The sequence below is a fragment of the Thermobia domestica genome, chromosome 6 (assembly GCF_964235325.1).
Source record: "Thermobia domestica chromosome 6, izTheDome1.hap1.1, whole genome shotgun sequence".
NCBI classification, from domain to species: domain Eukaryota; kingdom Metazoa; phylum Arthropoda; class Insecta; order Zygentoma; family Lepismatidae; genus Thermobia; species Thermobia domestica.
Genome location: NC_137459.1, coordinates 169,169,282 through 169,190,553, shown reverse-complemented (window position 1 = coordinate 169,190,553; position 21,272 = coordinate 169,169,282). Strand labels below are relative to the sequence as shown.

The window sequence follows — 21,272 nt, the reverse complement described above, 5'->3', positions numbered from 1 at the left end:
CTTATAAATATTGGTTAATTAATTGGAGTTGAGCATGACTTACAGGTTAGGATAATATAGAGATGAGTTACTTTCAAGTGCAATGCGAAAAAAATTGAGTTTTAATCCCACACAAAATTATAACTTACAGGATAACTTTTACATGATCAGTATTACAATTTTTTGTTTCTATTATAGTTTTGTATAAATTATGATACTACTATTTCAAAATGCAGAACGAGAAAGAAGTGTAATATTATATTTTGTTACGAAAATCTTTTAATCGGTGATAATTTCAGTGAGTGATCAGAGGGAGAATTTGAGACCCTTCTCAAGCTAAGAAATTTCTGCCCTCCGGACCTATCTTCGATCATGCTTAATGTGGATTACCAGTGAGTATACCCACCACTCCTATTAAAAATTCCCCCGAGGATAATTTTCTCAAATCACCACTGTTTATAATTAGTTTTGCGTTACAAATCAGAGGATAATAATGCGGTAGTAAACATACTTTCTATTTTGTTTTCAGATATGGATTTTAGTTTTGCAATTGATATATTGTTCCGTCTTAACCGAATTTGAAACAATAGAAGTTTCCAATGAGTTACTCAAATAAATGTTTTCCGCCTCCAAATGAAAATAGGAAGACACTTAGAAAAACAATTATCCGGTTTTAACACACAAACATATGATTGATAGAGTATCGACCTAAACCACTCGACCATTTTGCATGCTTTTGCAGGCTTTCTTTTAACTTTTGTGAAAGCAGTTTACTGTTCCATACTCGCTTTTGTTTATTGCGATATACGACTATGAGTTCTCAGTGAATATTTGGACGTCACAGCTGCTGCAATATATAAAAGTGTTTGTAGAATAAATCACATTCAATTTTTCGTCTTAATAACATACGTAAATCAGGTTGAATTCATGAAATGTTTGAGGTTGTAGTGAGCGTAAATGTTTTCAAACTTAGGAGTCTGTATATGCAAACCTGCTTACCGTGGGGATTTACTTCTGTGAAATTTGGTCCATGAAGTTATACAAAAACGGTAAAATAAGGAACGTTAACATTCTTACAATGAGAACAGATTTCAATTCCCGGTGGGAGTTACCTTACGCGCGCCTTTATCGTGGGAGACCCGGGTTCGATTCCCGGTGGGAGCTCATGTGTTTCGCATTCCATGTTAATCAGTAGGTCCACGTCTCCTATAGCCACGCTGCTGACCGGGCAGTTACACTCAAAATCACAATCACCACCACACGGCGGGAGTTTACATGGTTCGGGGTTTACGTTAATCAATATGTCCACGTCTATATGGTCTTGCTGTTGAAAGAGACGTTAAATTCCAAATCAACTCAACTCATTAAGATCAGAGTTCTGAGTTTAATACCAACTTGAAACCATACGTTCAAAATAAAACTTGAAATAAAATGAAATCTTTAAGTTTAACGTCCCATGGTTATGCCGGTTAGGCTAAAGGAGAGGGTGATAATGAGAAATGAGTGAAATGTTGTAATGAAGAAAGTGGGAGGGAATGGGTGAACCCCGAGAAAACCCACGAGCACGGCGTTTGTCCACCACAAAGTCCAAACGGCGCGAGCTGGAATCGAACCAGGGACCCCAAACACCGGAGGTGAACGCTCTACCACTGAGCCACTGCGCCCCCCAAAATGAATATTATTCATGCTTCTGATACCTATATATATATGGAGAGAGAGAGAGAGAGAGAGAGAGAGAATAAATATGGTTGTATTTTTCATAGGGCCGCGGTGGCGTAGTGGTAGAGCGTTCACTCTGGTGCATGGGGTCCTTGGTCCTTGGGATCCCAGCTTGCACAAAATCAGATTTGTGGTGAAGAAACACCGAGTGCGTTCGTTTCTTCAGGATTCTCCTGTTTCCTCCTACCTACATCGTTGCACAATTTTCATTCATTTCTCATCATCACTGTCTCCTTTACCTAGCCGACATAAGCATGGAACGTCAAACTTAATTTAATTTCATTTCATTGAAAAAAATTACTACAATTCATAATCTGCATCTCTATAAAGCAACTTCAACAATCATATGCATATATAATGCTTAAAATTGAATTAAATCGCAATTGCAGTAATCTGCAATATTTTAGGTTTCTCATTTATTGACATCAAATGTTTAGTTATTTGATACTTTATAGCAAGAATAGTAACTGCTATATAAGACACAATTATATACCTGTAGCGTGGGAGATCCTGGTTTGATTCCCAACGGGAGCTCATGTGTTTCGGATTACATGTTAATCGGTAGGTCCCGTCTCATATAGCCTCGCTGCTTAAAAGGACGCTAAACTCAAAATCAACTCAACTCAATAATTATCTATACATTGAATTTAATAATAAGGAGGGAGACCTTGAAGGAGGGAGGCCGAATAAAGAGGGATACCTTAAAATAAACACGTAGGGTCAGTGTGAGTCAGAGAGGTCACGGTGGGTGGTGTGTCACAGTGAGTCACGTACTGTTGACCCACGACCCACTGACCTACTCACCAATCTTGACCCAATTGACTCACTCCATCTCTGGACTGTACACACAGATAAAGCAGACATATATGTAACCTGACCTTACTTGGCCTTCACTAATTTGAAATAATCTACAAAAAATGAAAGAAAACAATTACAAACGCAAAAATATAGAAATGTATTTTCAACGGAACAAAAAAAACGTATCAGCACAGATTTGAACCCGGGTTTCTCCACTCAGCAAGCAGACGACTTACCGACTTACCCACGGCATATCTTCCGACTTCTGGTTTGGAAACTTTATTTACACTTCGTGTGTTACGTAACAACGCTACGAGATGTCCTTACTGTTGTGTTAACACGCGTTCCGTAAATTTACGAAGTCGCTCTTTTAATCCTCAATCAATCCGTCATATATATATATATATATATACAGGGTGGGCCATTTTAATTAATCCACGGAAATATCTGAAAAATGATAAAACATAGAAGAAATTTTTGAAGTACACGTTATATATTGCTAAGGGGGAAAACCAATTCCGCCAAAAGTACCCCTCCCCGCCCCCCCTAAATGGGGGTAACGGGGGGTAACTTTGAAATGTCAAATGGGAATATGGGTCGAGTAATACCTCGTTCGAAAGGTCTTGGAAAACTAAGTAACGCTGTACCAAAAGATGTCTCATATTGTGCACCAGTTTCAAAATGGCCGCCATGATATGGTTCGGAAACTCCAGTACCCGTAGTGTGAAAACCATGGAAGGTAAATGAATGGAACAAAATTGAAATAATTAAATATCATAAGGCATATCGAATGATGTAATCCCTGTGATCCCAGTGGCCTCCCTGAAGGGGTCTTGTGGGCTAACTTCAAAATTTCAATGTCCGACCGGACAACGGTTCGGGCGTACGCTTGACCTACCCAATGCTGTTTGGAAGGCAGACTTCATGCATAGAGAATTGGTGCACTAAGTTAACGCGGATGGCCACAGTTACATTTTGATTAACTATTAGCATTCATGTCATATTGTGAGCTTGAGGGACGAAACGGTGTGTACGTATATCCCCGAAATGCTTTCTGAATAACCAGCACGCATTGCATAAAAGTTTCTCTTTTTTTAGTCACTACAGCGTCATCCTTACAAACAAATGTTTCAACCACACCATATCTATTTGTAAGGTTAGCCTTAATTTACGAATTAAAGTAGAGTTCTCGTTTGAACTTTCACTTTACTTTCCACCCCACTCACATACAGAGCGCAGGGAGAGATTGTTTTGCAGGACTTGGATTTCTCTCTATACATTATGGCAATTTTACTCTAATATTTTTATCTCTGTTGTATTATTCTCGAGCCTTGGAACGCCTCCGTGGTTTTCCTATTTAATTTTCGTTATTTTCATTTATGTCTAACCGTATTCATACTATGGGCACTAGACGTTTTCTCAGACACAGTCAACATGTCTTTGAGATCATTTTGAAAACGGTGTCTCATGTCGAAAATTTTCTTACAGAAGCTGTTTGATATTAATTTGTCTATGTAACGTGATGCTACTCGCTTCAAGCTGCTATTTGAAATTTTCAAGTTGGCCCCGGATACCTTTCAGTTGGCCCTTGGAGTCACCCCGACAACACCTCTCGATGTGCCTTACGTCAGTTAGCTACTCCAGTTTTTCTTTTGTTGATTTATCTCCAATCGCTTTCATACTACGGGTACTAAACCTTTTCTCTGACACGGATACTATGTTTCGGCGGCCTTTTGAGAACACTGCCATTTCACATCAATCGTTTTCTCCTGCAATATGTTAGATTTTGCAAGATTTATCGAACGAGGTACCACTCGACTCATGTTACTATTTGAAATTTTGAAGTTAGCCCCCAAGACCCCTTTAGGGAGGCCACTGGGATCACAGGGACCACACCGTTCGATATGCCCTATGATATTTACGTATTTCAATTTTGTTCCATTCATTTACCTTCCATGGTTTTCACACTACGGGTACTGGAGTTCCCGAACCTAATTATGGCGGCCATTTTAAAACCGGTGCACAATATGGAACACCTTTTGGTACAGCGTTACTTAGTTTTCCAAGACCTTTCGAACGAGGTATTACTCGACCCATGTTCCCATTTGACATTTCAAAGTTACCCCCCGTTACTCCCATTTAGGGGGGGCGGGGAGGGGTACTTTTGGCGGAATTGGTTTTCCCCCTTAGCAATATATAACGTGTACTTCAAAAATTTCTTCTATGTTTTATCATTTTTCAGATATTTCCGTGGATTAATTAAAATGGCCCACCCTGTATATATATATATATATATATATATATATATATATATATATATATATATAGATAGATAGATAGATAGATAGATTGATTGATTGATTGATTGATTGATTGATATGTTGGTGCACCAGTAAGCTCCCAAGAGTACAGATTAATTAATTCTTGATTTTAATCTACAGAACAAATGCTTTATATGAAAGCAAGGGGACTGCTACCCATAGATGACTAAGTGAGGTAAATAAAATTTAAACTTCAAATGGAACTGGGGTGGCTCACGGACAATGGCTGATTTAACACGTTTGATAACCGCGGGTAATAGCTGATTTATAAACGCAGTAGATAGAGCCTGTGTAGATAAGTGGATACCGCGTGAGACTGTCATTCTAAGGGTTTGGGGTTCGAGTCTCGGCCTGGACTGAGTTAAAATTTTCTTCAAGGAATTAAACACTATAAATGATGTTCGCGCTTGATACTGAAAGAGATTTATCCTATGAAGGGAGAAAAACCAAGACGGGGGCAGGGGGAAAGACAGACATTGTTTATCCTTAAGTGTTAATATTTAATTTATTGCCATGTCTTTTGCTCTTTCCTTTCCCTCTTTCCTTCTTTTCTCATTTTGTTTAGCTTTCCGTTGGTTTCTGCATGAAACGTATTATTCTTTTCGTTTTCTTTGCATTAATTCCTATGTCTTTGAACTTAATGTAAATGGAATTTCTGTATATTTATCTCGTGGTTGTTTCTCTAAGTGATGCTCTCAGATAGTAATAATTTTTCCTCCAAATGGAGGAATATCCTGGCATGTTATGTTTTCGGGCACGTATTTGTTGTCATGTTGGTTGTTCAACTATCAGACATAGGGTGAAACTATTCTCCTACTGGAAAAAGCTATCATTTCTTATGTATCCAACCTCCACTAATTACTGTCGCTGACTGTACAACTGGGAAGCTCCGGAGGATGCGTCCATGGGAGCAGGTATGTCCGTGACAAATGGTATGCGTATAAACGTGTATAGTTCAAAAGCACAAACAATTTTGTGTTAACTGGCCATTAAAAGCGACAATAATATCTAACCGAGTCAAGGAAGGTGCTCAGCAGGGGGCCATGTGGTAGCGCGTCCTCAGGGAGCAGGCGAGTCAGCAACTGAACGTACGCACATAAATGAGGATAATGAAGAAAACCTTGATATCGCATAAAATTACGGAAGTATGAACTCCTGTAAAGATTTCACATTAGTAACTCTATATTTAGAAACATAAAATGTAGATTTTCTAAGTAGTGCGGAAATGATCCGCCGGTGGAAATTAGTATGTTACACTCAAGTCAGGCCCTATGGAATTTGCCTCCCCGTGCAATAGCATTATTTGCCGCCACCTTTCTCCAGAATGAAAAAAAATCTTGAAAGCTACTATTTTAAGCATGCTACCCAAACATGAATAACAAAGGGGAGGGAAAGAACACTACCAAAAAGCCTAATCACTACAAATAGAATCTCGTTGTGTCTGTTTTTTTAAATAGTAATCTATTATATTATTGAAATATAAAGCAACACGGCAATCCTTTTTATAGAATTCAATATTGAGCTTCAATCTCATTATATCAGTTTGCATTTCCAGGGCAACTAGCTCTTTTATCTTCATTTGTTGATTTTCCTTCTACTCCAGTTAAAAACTTGTTTCCATCTTCCATGATAAGGCACTTGTTTGTGACAAAGACAATAATAGTTTTCGTATCAAAAGTTTGATAACTAACTAAATTGTACAAGTGTTCGCTACTGTTCCAGAATTTATGAATGAATGAATGAGTAGGGGGCAGTGGGGACGTCAGCAACGAGACTATATGTCCCCGTCACGATGTTCGAGAATTGAGTTTTTGTACTTGACAACAATTCATGCTAGGATTTGCTTCACTGTTTGCTTTAGGACTGTCCATGTGACCTTAAACTAATGCGAACTAAACATGATTTAAGAATGTAGTATTCAAATAGGTCAGTTTTGGAAAATTTTACTACGATCATCAAGATGTCTGTTTTTAACAAGAAATATTTATTTTAGATAATATAATTATGACAGTTTTTGCCGTCCGTCGAAACTTGCCAACCCATACAAATAAACGTGTTGAACATATGGGGAGCCGGTTCTGGTTACACAGTACATAGTCGTCTTTGATATTCACTCATTTATTTTAGCCCTAATGGCCATGTAGTGGTTTCACAATAGTAATTTTATTATACTTCTAATCTTCAAATATTGGTTTTCTCACACTGTGCAGAAATACTCTTACAGTGGAAATTAATAGCCTAGGCAATCCTCTTTCATATGAACTTACTCATTTTAACCGTAAAATTATCGGGCCGTATGCAGAGTCATTTTGACGCGTGATTAGTGCCATCCTAAAGAATTCGACTAACATAAGATTCCTGTAGTAATCAGGCCTTTAGTATGACGCTAATAATACGTCAAAACGACTCTGCATAAGGCGGATCATTTTTAAGACGGGCTCTCTGCACAAGTACCCAGTAATGTGTGTTGTATTTTTTTTTAAAAAAAAGTTTAGAATTACTGATTTAGATTTTGGCTATACTATAATATTAACATTATGCGTCTTTCGGTGCAGTTTTACTATACGGATCCACAGATTGTACGGCGGGGGACACTTCTAAATGGTACACCTTAGCCGTAAATCTTCATATGGCTGTGCCATTTAGAAGTGTCCCCCGCTGTACAAGGCCCAAAAAATTTAGGGGTCTTTAATTTGCCCATTTTATGTCTAGAAAAGAACCCAACGAATCCCTGCGGGGTTTCTAACCCGTTTCTACTTCTACTACTACCCCTACTTCTACTACTACTACTTATACTATGGATCCGTGTAGTAAAACTGCACGCGTCTTTCTGTAGTTCTGTCACTTTTCTCAAATGCTTAGTTGAATACTAGCTTTCTTTCTTGAGTTTATCTGATTTCATTATGTTTCCGAAACTTTTGATTTCGCTTCGAATGGATGTACACCTGTGACAGGACTACAGGAGATTCCGAGTGATTCAAAGTGTTACTTCTGTGGAGATATAGTGTACTTGACTTGTGTAGTGTTTTTCACCCTTTATTTTCTCCGTGTGTTGTGCATTAGTGCAAAGTTCTTTTTTTCTCTCTTTCTTTCGTCGCTGCCTAACATGTTAGCCTCATCAAACGGATACGTGCTTCGATCCACTAATACGAATACTTCTCCACCTACTAATTCTTCAAATTCTCATGTATCAAATGTGCCCTATGCACATACTAACAACAATACTTATAAAGATCACCATCTTGGACCTTATGTCGTCCACGTTTCCTCCACTTCTGCTTTGAGCAAACAACATTCTATGAAACTAGGTAGGCTCTTATACAATAATAATTTAACAGATGTAACTGATATTCGTACTCTTGTCCCTCAGGGCTTAAAGGTCTTTTGTCGTACTGGCAAAGCCGCCAACTATTTCCTTCAACATCCTTTATTGATTGCACATAATTGGCGTGCTTACATTCCGAACTATGGCGTTTCTTGTCAGGGCATTTTACGATGAGTCAACCCGTCCTTTACCGATGATGAACTCATCACTGCGTTGCGATGTGGTGCTCCAATTTTACATGTTCGCTGCATGTTTTGTAAACGTTCTTCCTCTGATGATTCTTCTGGTCCCCCAACATCTGACTCTTCTTTACCCCCAATCTCCCACTTTAACCCTTCTGTTACGGATTCTACATCCTCTTCTATCCCCACCGGAACAATCGTAGTTACTTTCGACGCCAATACTCTCCCCTCCCATTCCACCCTTTTCTATTTTCACCTTCCCGTTGAAACATATCCCCCGACTAAAACAATGTACTAACTGCCTATTTTACGGCCATTTTAAGCAGTCTTACCGTGGTAAGCAATCTTGTGTCACGTGCGGCCAACCAAGTCACCCTTCTTCCTCCTGCTCTACACCTCCCAAGTGCAAGCACTGTGCTGGTGACCACGTGGCTTCCTTCCCTCGGTGTCCCGAGCGCCTCATACAAATTCAAGTTAACCCCCTCATGGCTACAGACCATCTATCCTATACCGATGCTAAACGACGCTATTTGACTACGATCCCTTCTCAACGCTCCTTAAAGGGAGATCCACCTCCCCATTATACTTCGTCCTCTCTCGCCACTTCTAGCTTTACTCCGTCCTCTATCCCTATCTCTGCTTCCTTTTCATATTCAGCTGCTACCTCTCGGCTTTCCACTTCTCATTCTCCTTCCTGTCCTTCCGGTGTTAGAAAAAAGCGCTCTCTTAGTCCTCACTCTTCGCCTTCTAATTCTACCCGGTCCCCATCTCTTCCAACTGAACGATTCCCTTTAGCATTTTCTCCCCTTCCCAGCACCGTCACAGCTTTTCAGAAACCGTCACATGCAGCAGATCCTATACCCTCTTTATCCTCCGCTGTTTCTTCTATCATTTCTATTTTAGAAAAATCTCAACATAAATTTTCTCCTCCCGACTATAAATCTTGCATCACCATAAGCAAGCTATTACAATCACATTCACTACAACATCATCTGGTTCACTCTTTTCCAATCTCTTACAATGGAACATGAGGAGTTCTCGCAGTAAACTGTACGCCTTACGTCACCTCATATCTTTATTCCATCCGTCTTTTCTCTTACTCCAAGAAATCTGGCTTACAGGTTCCTACCGCTTTAACATCCCTTCCTACCATTGGCTTCATGACGTTCGCGCAAACGGTCGAGGGGGACTCTCTCTCGGCATTCATGACACTTTACCTTATGTTCTACACCCTCCTCCCATCCAATACCCAGAAGTTCAATGCTAAATGGTCACCGTTCACTCTCTCACCCTGGTTAACCTTTATATTCCCCCTCACGTTCACCTTCCTGATCATCTTTGACTCTATCTTTTTAATTTCCTTCCCCTTCCCTGGATTGTAGGTGGTGACGTAAATTGTAACCACCCGTTCTGGGGGGCTCCCTTTTCCAACCCAGCTGGCTCTGCCCTGTATCGCCTACTCCCCACCTTACCCTGTACTCGTTTGAATACCAGCACTCCTACACGTCTTCCCCGTTACTGCGAACTTTGTACCGCTCTTGATCTTACATTTTGTTCTCCTGCTTACTCTAGCCACCTCACATGGACTGTTTCTTCCGACCCCTACGGCAGTGATCACTTCCCCAGCATTTTACATAACGCTACTTCTTCTCCCTTTCCTTCCTTATGCCCTACAGGTCGCCCATATTCTACTAACCTCGGTTGGTCCCTTTATTCTTCCTGCTTTGACCATTTTTCTCCCTCTCCCTCGTACCACGATTCTTTACATCTTCACACTGCTTAATGCTCTTGCCTTTCCCAGGCAGTATCACACTCCCTCTCACTCTCGTTTCTCCATTGTCCATTCTCCTTATATTAAATGGTAGAATAGGGAATGTCAGCAATGGATTTTCCGAAGGCGTCAAGCCCTTAAAACATACCTAGCCACTTGCTCCTATTCCAATTTCCTGGTATATCAACAAACCCAAGCCACCACGACCTGTATTCTTGAACAAACCCGTCGTAATGCCTGGCGACAATTTTTTCAAACCTTCGTTATGGTTCCTCTTTATCCTTCATTTGGAAATTTTACCGGTCCCTTCGTAACTGTCATCCTCCCTCTGGTAAATCTATTTCCTCTCCCTGGCTCAAACAATTCCATCCCCAATTAGCATCATGCACGTGCCTCTTCCCTCCTCTCTGGCTCTCTCCTCTTTATTCCCCAGAACCATCCACCCCTATCCATCTTCCTTTCACCATATCTGAATTCACTCTCTTCTTGTCCCTTCTACCCAACTCTTCATCGGGCAAAGACGGCACTCATTACCGACACCTACAATATTTTCCTCTATCGTACCAGCAATTCTTACTCACCTTATATAACACTGTATGGTCTTCTGAACGAATTCCTCCTCCATGGAAATATTACATTATTATTGCCATCCTCAAACCCACAAAACAACCTGGCATCGCTGAATATTACCACCCTATTGTCCTCTCCTCATGTCTCTTAAAGGTCTTTGAACATCTCCTGAAACTTACGCCTCCAATGGTTCTCTGAACACCACCTTTTATTTTACAAACAACAATACGGTTGTCGACTTGGTTCCAGTGTTTCCGACTGTCCGTCCGTTCTTATCTCCGATATTTGGCTTGCTTTTACTCGTACCCAGTTTGTTTTGCCGTATTCATTGATCTTTCTCAGGCTTATCCCAGACAGCACAATGCACGTACAGTATCCGTATAATACATGTACAATTGCACGGATGCAACATGTGCATCATCTGTATAAATGCACGCCTGTACATGTGATACACATATACATGCCAGGTTCTATTCAACATCTTCACGTGCACAGAACATGTGCAATGCACACGTACACGTCATGCACAAGTGATTTACACCTACCGCGCAGGTGATTTACAAGTAGAACGTATTCGATTTACATATAGTTCACAGGTGATTTACATGTAGGACAGCGGTGATTTACACGTTGCAGACAGGTGATTTACGTGTAGCACACAGGTGATTTACACGTAGTAACCAGGTGATTTACATGTAGGACAGAGATGATTTACACGTTAACACACAGGTGATTTACACGCAGTACCCAGGTGATTTACATGTAGGACAGAGGTGATTTACACGTAGCACATAGGTGATTTACACGCAGTACCCAGATGATTTACATGTAGGATAGAGGTGATTTACACGTAACACACAGGTGATTTACATGTAGGACAGAGGTGATTTACACGCAGTACCCAGATGATTTACATGTACGATAGAGGTGATTTGAAGCAGTACCAAGATGATTTACATGTAGTGTACAGGTGATTTCCTCGTAGTACAGATGTGATGTAAAAGCAAATTCGAGATGCAACGAAAAAAGGAGTTTACATATTTGGTGTCTTACGCAGTAACACCATCTATAACTTCAAAGACATCACCTTCAAAGTATACAACAAGTAACTAATAATTGTCAGTGAGAATTTAGGTTTGGAGTTTATTATTTGCAACGAGCAAAGCTTTAGGTAATATCTTTGACATGTTTGCCAAGTAACAAATAACGCAACATATTCTGCTGTAATCGGTCATGAAAATAATTTTGTAAACCTATGAACTGCCTGACTGTACTTACATCAGTACAATGCTGCCACCTGTGTATCTTGTATCCTAGCTCAGTGGACGTTATGGAGTTTTTACAATCATTCAGCTGTTATTCGTCGAAAAGTCTCTATAACACCGCCTGGAGGAAAACGACACCTACTAAAAATGGAGGTTACTTTCTGTTGATGAGAATGAGAGTAAAAGAATGAAAGTAAAAGTATACACTTGCACGGTATTATGGACGTCTCATACACACGTGCAGTAGCCGTGCAAATACCCATGTGCACACAACAGCTTAAGCACCGGTAATTTAAATGTGCTTCATACACGCAAATGCACATGTGCACATGCACGGCTCAAGCATGGGTTATGTACATGCGCTGCATCCACGCAAAAGCACATGTATACATAACGGCTACAGCACGGGTTATATAAATGTGTGCTTCATCCATGCAAATGCACATGTGCACATAACGGCTTAAGCACGGGTTACGTACGTGCGCTGCATCCATGCAAATGCACATGCGTATATAACGGCTTAAGCACGGGTTATATAAATATGTGCTTCATCCATACAAATGCATATGTGCACATAACGGCTTAAGCACGGGTTACGTACGTGCGCTGTATCCATACAAATGCACATGTGTACATAACGGCTTAAGCACGGGTTATATAAATGTGTGCTTCATCCATGCAAATGCACATGTGCACATAACGGCTTAAGTACGGGTTCTGTACGTGCGCTGCATCCACGCAAATGCACATGTGTACATAACAGCTTAAGCACGGGTTACGTACGTGCGCGACATCCACACAAATGCACATGTGTATATAACGGCTACAGTACGGGTTATATAAATGTGTACTTCATCCATGCAAATGCACATGTGCACATAGCGGCTTTAAGCACGGGTTCTGTACTTGTGCTTCATCCACGCAAATGCACATGTGTATGTAACGGCTTAGGCACGGGTTATGTAAATGTGTACTTTATCCATGCAAATGCACATGTTCACATGCACGACTTAGTCACTGGTTATGTACCTGTGCATAACCCACGTAAATGCACATGTGCACATACACGGGTTATGTATGTGTGCTTCATCCACGCAACTTCACGTGTACGGCTTATGCACGGGTTATGTATGTGTTCATCATCTACACAAATGCACATGTGCAAATGTACGGCTTATGCATGGATAGTGCACATGTGTCGTACACGTACGTGTTGTCTGGGATGACTCTGTTCCCCTTTATGACCTCATGGATATACTTTGGCAACAAGGCATCCCTTCGAAATATCTCCGTATTATTTACAACCTTCTGGTCCAACGTACCTTGTATCTTCGTTTCGGTTCCCAACTCTCTGAAGGTAGCACCACTTCCCAAGGTCTTCCTCAAAGTTCTGTATTATCTCCTCTTTTGTTCAATCTCTTTCTGGCCCCTATTCTTCGCCAAACCAGTAATACTGTACGGGCTATTTCCTATTGTAATGATTTAGATTCTTTATTACTTCTACCTCTCCTTAACTTGCTATCCCCCAACTCATTTCGGCTCTCACCACATTCTCCACCTGGTGTTCCAAACATGGCTTAAGAATAAACTGGAATAAAACTTCCTATCTCGTTTTTACCCGCAAACGCATTCCCGCCCTACCCTCCCTTGCATTTACCGGTATTTTCCTTTCTCCCTCTGTTATATACCTCGGAATCGTCTTAGACTCTTCTTTGCGTTGGACCCCAATTATCAACTTCTACATTAAAAAAACATCATCCTTCTTACGTTTAATTCGCTCTATTTCCACTCCTGTGTCCTCCTTCTATTATATACACAGGTTTACTTACCTATTTTAACGTATGGTGTTTTTTCTATCTCCTTCTCCTCCTAGGGTCTTTCAAATATTCCAATCCCTTCAATATACTACTCTCTGCCGTATTCTTAGCCTTCCTTCCACCACTGCTGCTACTGCCCTTTATTCTGACACCCGAGTTCCGCCCTTAGCAATTCAGTTGAAACACTTCTCAGACAAATTCTGTCTTCAACGTTTCCCATTTACACGATCCTCTCTCCTCCCTAAACTCACTCGGCTCCGATACCTTCATACAGGCCGCAAACGTTCTCCATATCTCGCATATCTCCCTTTCATATACACCAGTTACCTAGACTTTGCACCACATCTGTTCATATCCAGCGCACGTATACTACTTGCTACTTCCATGACTATCCTGTTTTTTCCCAACCTTTTTCTATCATTTTTCCCCCAATACCCTCTCGCCCACTTTTCCACTCCCGTCTCTTACCAACATCGATTCTCCTCTTCCATACCTACTCTCCCTCAGCACACTGTGCATTTGTACTGCGATGATTCTGGCCAGGGCTTGCATTTGGGATCATCCTTTTACGATTCCTCTCTTCAGCAATGTTTCAGCTTTAAACTGCCCCATTATGTCATTACTTTTCTCACTGAAGCTTATGCCTTATTTGCAACTCTTCTTCATTCTCTTCAGTATCAGTATCCATCTATCTGTATCGCCACTGATTCCAAATCGCTCCTACAATCCCTTCAATCTTCCCCTGGACTTCGAAATCCTCCCGGATTCCTTAAGAAATTTGTCTTCTTCTATAACGTCGCACTTCCCTCAACTATACTATTTGCTTAGTTTGGTTCAAAGGTCATATAGGCATCCTCGGGAATTCTCTAGCTGATGCCGCAGCCCGTTTCGGAGCCCTGCACGGCACTCCCATTGATCTTTCAATCTCGCCTATTGACCTTTTTCCACGACTTACTACACTTTATTATCAACGTTGGACTGCTTATAATGCATCATGTACAAAGGTACGTTGGTACTGGCACCATCCTTGTTCTCTGCTCTCCATCTTGGTTCATTCATCAAACTTTCTCTCCCTCCTACCTCCTTTTTCTTATCCGTAATAGACTTAACATTCTGTAGACTCCCACCGTTTATATCTTCTCCGAAAACGCACTACTCCACTTTGTAACTGTGGTCTCGATACTGGCTCCGTCAATCGACTCATTTTCTCTTGTCCTCTCTACCAACAACATCGACAGCCATTTCTCGCTATTCTTCATAAATTTCACGATTCTGGTCCATTTAATGTATATTCGTTAATTTTCACCTTATCCCCACCTGTTCTTAATGCCTATTATCTTTATTTACAAAGATCTACGTTATTTCGCATCTTATAAGCATCTCTAAAGATCCATCTAATTTCATCATCTGTTTCTTTTGAAAACACCGTCTATAATTGCCGGGTGAGCGAACCTCGATCTGGCAAGTAGCAAGCGCAGAAGAAGAAGATATGATTCCTCTGTCCTCGCACGCCAATGTTAAACGTTTTTATAAATTTTTCATAGTTTCGAACGGCAAATGTACGAGCAGTGTAAACAGTAGCTTGATAAGCTAGAGGCTGTAGAAGAAAATAAATGTGCTTCCAGTCGAGTCATTCTTACACGATACCAAGATGAGTGAAAATCCGCTTAAGTATTTTGTGTCAGGTGGCTTTGGTGGCATTTGTACTGTCATAGTAGGCCACCCTCTTGACACGATCAAGGTGTGTATCAGAAGTATTATTTTTTGAATGTATAACATATTTGTGCGTACTGTATCCCGTGGAGACATTCATAATTCAATCTAATCTCTAAACTACTTTCCTAATGCAAAGCACGCTGATTAGTGTGACAACAAGAACAATGCTAAACAAACTAGAATAAGAACAGCTTACCTGAAAATGGGGAGAAATGTGTGTAATAAATAATATTGAAAATTTTGTTTATGAATTTAGTGCAAGGACCATCTTTTAGTGCGTTAAGTAGTAAACAAAATTTATTCCTTGTCGAATACATAACGTATGATGTAAATATAGGATTCTTGATATTGCCAGATAATGATTAAAATAGTTTTTCATGCTATAAGATTTTATGGGAGCATACTTATATTCATAAAATATAACACCTCTTAGGAGGTAATGCACTCTTAGAATGTGTTTCTTAAGGAAAAAGTTGGATTAACTGAAGGAGGGTTGAGTATAAGTACAGCATGTGGACAAATGGCGTAAAAATTACAGTGCATAAAACAGATACCGACTTGTCCTAGAACACTATCATATGAAAACAGAAACCAATACAAAGCACGAATGCTATCTAACCGAGTCAGGACAGGAGCGAAGCATGGGGTGTCTGTAGGGAGGAGGCTCGTCAGCGACGATGGGTATAGTACACCTAAACCAAGATAGTGGAGAAATACTTCATATGGTATAAAAACCCTTGCCTTGTATGGGGCACAGCTTTGCAACTCTTCCGTGACCACTTTGTACACTGCTTTCACATTGAACACCACTTCGTAATTTCTTCCTTATGGAGTACTACGTGGTTAAAAAAAAAAACAAATTGCAGTTCGTATTTCTACATTACTATACATAGAAAGGTAAATACCCAAGTTAATATGATTACTTATGCAATCCTATTCTACAATAAAGTAGCATTTCCTCCGTAGATTTTAGAGATGTATGCCCCAGGGCATGGGAGCTCAATGGTAGAGCACTTACCTCTGGTGCATGGGGTCCCTGGTTCGTTCCCTGGCCAAGTAACTTTGTGGTGGACAACATCGTGCCCGTGGGTTTTCTTGGGTATTTCCATTTCGTCCCACATTCTTATTCGACAAATTCTTCCATCATCATTCACCTGCCTTAATCAATCGTCCCTCTTATCTAAAGGACATATTCGTGGGACGTTAAACAGAAATATTTCATATACAAATATTTCTGTTTAACGTCCCACGAATATGTCCTTTAGATAAGAGGGATATACAAATGTATGCACGGTTTACTTGTTTCACCCTTTGATTACGTAGAAACGAATGATGTGGATACAGGGAAAACGTGCCAATAGTCGGCCATTTAAGGAGATTTTCAACTTTGTTAAAGTATAAAAAATTCATTTTTTTTACTAATAACTTGTACTGCATGTGCCATTACAAAGATCAGTGTTTAAATTTTACGTTTGTGTAGCTCACATCTCACATAGGAAATCTTTTATAAATAATTACACAAGTAAAAAAAAAAATACCAGAACCCCCCCAAAAAATAAATATAAAAAAAAAAAAACAGTAAGTCGGCCTACGAAAACCAAAGGTCAGCCATTACTTTAACCAGTACTCAGCCACACTATAGAATTGACTTTTTTAGTGGAATTTAAGAGACCAATTCCCCAGTTAGCGAATTAAGGGACAAACATATTGCACTCAGAATTAAAAAAAAGAACTACGTGGAAAATATATTGCGATACAGGAAAAAAGACTTCTTGTACTTAACATAAACTAAGACAAATGTGCCTCAGCTTAGGCTGGCCTATTTAAAACTAATATATAGGCCAATTTATATGTATATTGATATTGATACTTAGCTATGACATTAACCCTTTAATATGGAGTTCATTAAGCACATTCAGGACATACAAACACTTGTCTAGCAGCTTCCTCGTACGATAATTCACTGAGGCACGTGCATTTTAAGTGGTACCTGTGATCACAAAAATCACACCCAATATATTTAAGTGTGTCGTTCTAAATATCGCTTATCAGTTCTTCATAGGCCTTACACGGCTTTCAACAACTTCTTGCATCTCGTCTTGCCAACTACTAGTGCTACTACTGTTGATCAAAGGCAGATGATATGGAAGTATTTGAGGAAGGTTCTCTTTGAATTTCTTCTGAGATCATATGGAGTTATTTCTGGCACTACCGATTGTAGAAACCGAAGCAGACCTTTCACCTTGCGTCGTTTCAGCACAAGATGCCATAACGGATATGTTGTTTTCCTGGTTTGAGTCAGACGTAACGTCTATTTCTGATATCGAAGATATATTTGTAGGCTCTAGACGGCCAATTGCTAAACTTTGGTATGTTCCAGGACTAAGATTATCGAACATCTCACTAGCAAGTACTTATGTAGCAGATCGATCCTCTTCGGACAGAACAATAGCCTTATCTGTGTTCATTAGTGTAGAACAAGAAGACTCTTTGGATACAGTATCCTCAACGCACTTGGTTGCAAAAACATCTGACACCGAGTCTATTCCAGTAGAAGATGTCTTTGGACTGGTTGAAAGAAACGCTGAATCACTCGTTCGTAAACTGTTAGACATATTTTCCTCACGGTCAGCAGTTCTTTTAATTTCTTAAAGAAGACCTTCAACATTGCTTTTTCATGAAGATTCGATTTCAAGTATTCGATAACTTCACAGCTGCCAGGTATTCCTCGTTGGTTGGAATGCTTGAAATTGACTCTCTATGACACTCTGGTTTCAGTTGTTTCTCTTCAAGGTAGGCTAACACGCATCTGTGCGTGAATTTACTTATAAAAAGATAAACCGCGTTTTTAATTAGGTTTTGATAGAAAGCAAGTAGGTTACTTACTATAAGAAAGCGTAGCTAGGCTATGAGGTACTGAATGAGAAGCATGAGTTAGGATGTAAATATTTATGATTATTCTGTATTGTTTTGGCAATCAGGCAACTCTAGGAACGGAACAGATAATAATAGTAGTAGTAGTTAAAGAGCAGTTGCAACCTTGGAATTAAAAACGTGCAGAAACACGACATTTTCGGAGTAATTTAAATCATCAAATCAATTAGATATCGATATAACTGATTTTAACATAGTTACCTTAGATTAAAAGACTAACCTATGATCAGGGGGAAAAAAAATCATTACCTGTCCTATAAATTTTAGAGAAATAACTTAGGCCAGCCATAAATCCTTAATCTTTTTTCCCCTCAATTCCAGGAAAATACAAGAATTAAAATGGTTATAATACCAGGCTGGTATTCTAACTGTATTATGCTTGCATAATGCAATTAGTGACTTCATAATAGTTACTTATTTCATTAAATCGTTAGAAAAGTATTCTACGTACAGTATTAGTTAAGTGTCTCAGTTGTAGAAATGTACATTTAAATTGAATGAATGATAGGTAGCTGACTACTGGAGTATGTGTATGTAGAAGCGAATCCTCACATTCGGCACTTTCTGATTAAAGAACGGATAATTTGAGTAAAACGTTTGAAATGTTCGCCTTTCTTCCATTGAAGCGGAATTTTCGAAAACACTGAAACTCATTTTCCCTTTATTTTAATGAAAAATCCATATACCGAGTTTCATATCTCTAACGCCAGTAATTCGTGAGATACACTATTCTTGAGGGAAATTCTGAACCTCATCCTTCTTTATCACGTGCTTTTCTGACAAAATTCGTATGCTCTCGAAAATTCACATTAATATGTACAGTAGTATGGCTTGGGAGATGACGAATCACCAATTTATGTACTCTTATATAGTGGTATGGATAAAAAACAATATTACGCAGTTCTGATTGCTAGTAATATTTTGTGGACACCTGTGTGCGTGAGTTTCGTTTGAGTTCTCTCGTTTCTTCGCATTTCCTTCCCTTCACAATTTCGTTTATTTCTATATCTTCAGCTCCCTTAGGCTTGGAGCATAATGGCGAGATACTAAAATAATGACAGCAATAAGCTTAGTCAAATCTTACTCACTAGTCTAGTGGCTTAGGCGGTACGTCTTTGGTGCACAAGTTTCCATGTTAATTTTCGGTGGGGAGAAACATACAATATAACTTAGAATTAAAAAAAAAAAAAAAAATACTGTAGGAGTTAGACACGCAGCGCTCCTTACAAGGGTGTAAAAGGGGGACTCGTATAAAATAAAAAAAAAACGGCCGATATTAGTATCGAATTCGCATTTTTCGGGGTCGGTGAGATGGATGGTGACACTTCTAGTAACATTTAACCTCAAATTTAGGCAAAACACCCCGAGGGGAAAGGTGTGTATAGGGGGCACGTGTAAAAATAATCGAAAAGTGACGATATTAGTGTCTAGTCTATGGTTTCCGAGGTCGCCGAGCTGATTGGTGATACTGGCTGGTGACATTTAACCCAAAGTTCAGGCAAGAAAAGGCATGTCAGGTGGCCTGGGAATCGACAAGGGCAACTCCAATGGCGTTGCTCATTATTTATTTCATTGATTTTCTGTATTGCTCTTCGTTATTTATTTTACTCATTTCTTCATTTTCAAAGGGGCAGCGCCGAAGGCGTTCTTTATTATTCATTTCACTTGACGCTACCAGGAAAATGACTGGCAACGCCAAAGATGTTACCTTTCGTTATTTATTTCACTTATTTCCTTATTTTCAAAGGAGAAACGCCATAGATGTTGCTCGCTCATTTTTATTTCAATCATTCAACCCCAATGGTTGAAGTAACATATTTCTTCTGTAGATTTTACAAATGTATGCCCCAATAAATGGAATAGCACCTTAAATTTAAACGAACATGCATAACACTTATTGTGCTGTTGTTTTCTTCTGTTCATTACATTGTGTTCCAGAAGTAACCGATCATTTGCGGCGACAAAATTACCGCCGCCCGAAAGCGAAGGCATGTGAGTAAGTGAGGGTTAGAGATCGAAAGACGAGGCCAGCACTAACCATATTTACCGTATATTGTGCAAGTTTAAATATGCACTATACTAGTAGGAACCTATATGTTGTTGTGAAGTCATAATAGCAATTACTGATTACTATTACTACTACTTGTCGTATAATTTCGCTCTACTTTCTTTTGCACTTCATACTTACAGTAGGCCTCTTTCCAGACAAAACTTTTTCCTTTCAGGTTTCAGTACAATAAGAAAGGAAGGTTTGGGAATCCATCTAACTTTCTTTTCGTTTCTTGCTGATAAATTAATTCTTTCAATTCTTCTAATGTAAGTTGTTATAAAGTACTCTAATCAAGGTGTACGTACTACCTAGGTAAAATACCCGGATGTCAAATCTCACCGTAAACGTTTCATCAAAGAGTTATTGCCTTTCTCGGTAAGATAGTAACAATTTGGTGAAATGTTTACAGTGAGATTTATAACCTACTATTTTTGGTAATTATAGTTTAGTTGCCTATTTAATTTGTAACATATCAGATCAAATATAAAGTAGGCTACTTCACAGTATAAAGTCGTGGTGAATCTCCAAATCACAGCCATTTACAGTACAATTGGGGCACATAATTCCTTTTTCTTCCGGAAGTATATACCGGAAATCATCATTTTAAGGCAGGAAGTACACCATATAAAATAATGTGTGAACTTAATTGTATAAAGAGATGGGTCGAACCTCCTAAAAGAGAAAAGATTGCCGTCACATAAGCAGATGACTTACTGTTGGTGTATTTTTTAATGTGTTTACATATACATTTTGTTCGTTAGAGCTTTAGGTAAATCGACTTCTACACAAGCAGTAGTGTGATCATACAGGTTGGGTAAGACGAGT

General features: G+C 39.5%; 1 protein-coding gene across 1 annotated transcript in view; it reads left to right on the top strand.

Moving 5' to 3' along the window:
- Positions 1 to 15,288: 15,288 nt before the first annotated feature.
- Positions 15,289 to 21,272, top strand: part of LOC145688316 (mitochondrial carnitine/acylcarnitine carrier protein-like) — a 109,232-nt gene continuing 103,248 nt past the window's right edge. The window contains exon 1 of the mRNA XM_081762356.1: positions 15,289 to 15,488. Within this exon, the coding sequence (XP_081618482.1) occupies positions 15,399 to 15,488 (90 nt within the window). The 5' untranslated portion in view covers positions 15,289 to 15,398. The remainder of the gene's footprint in view (positions 15,489 to 21,272) is intronic.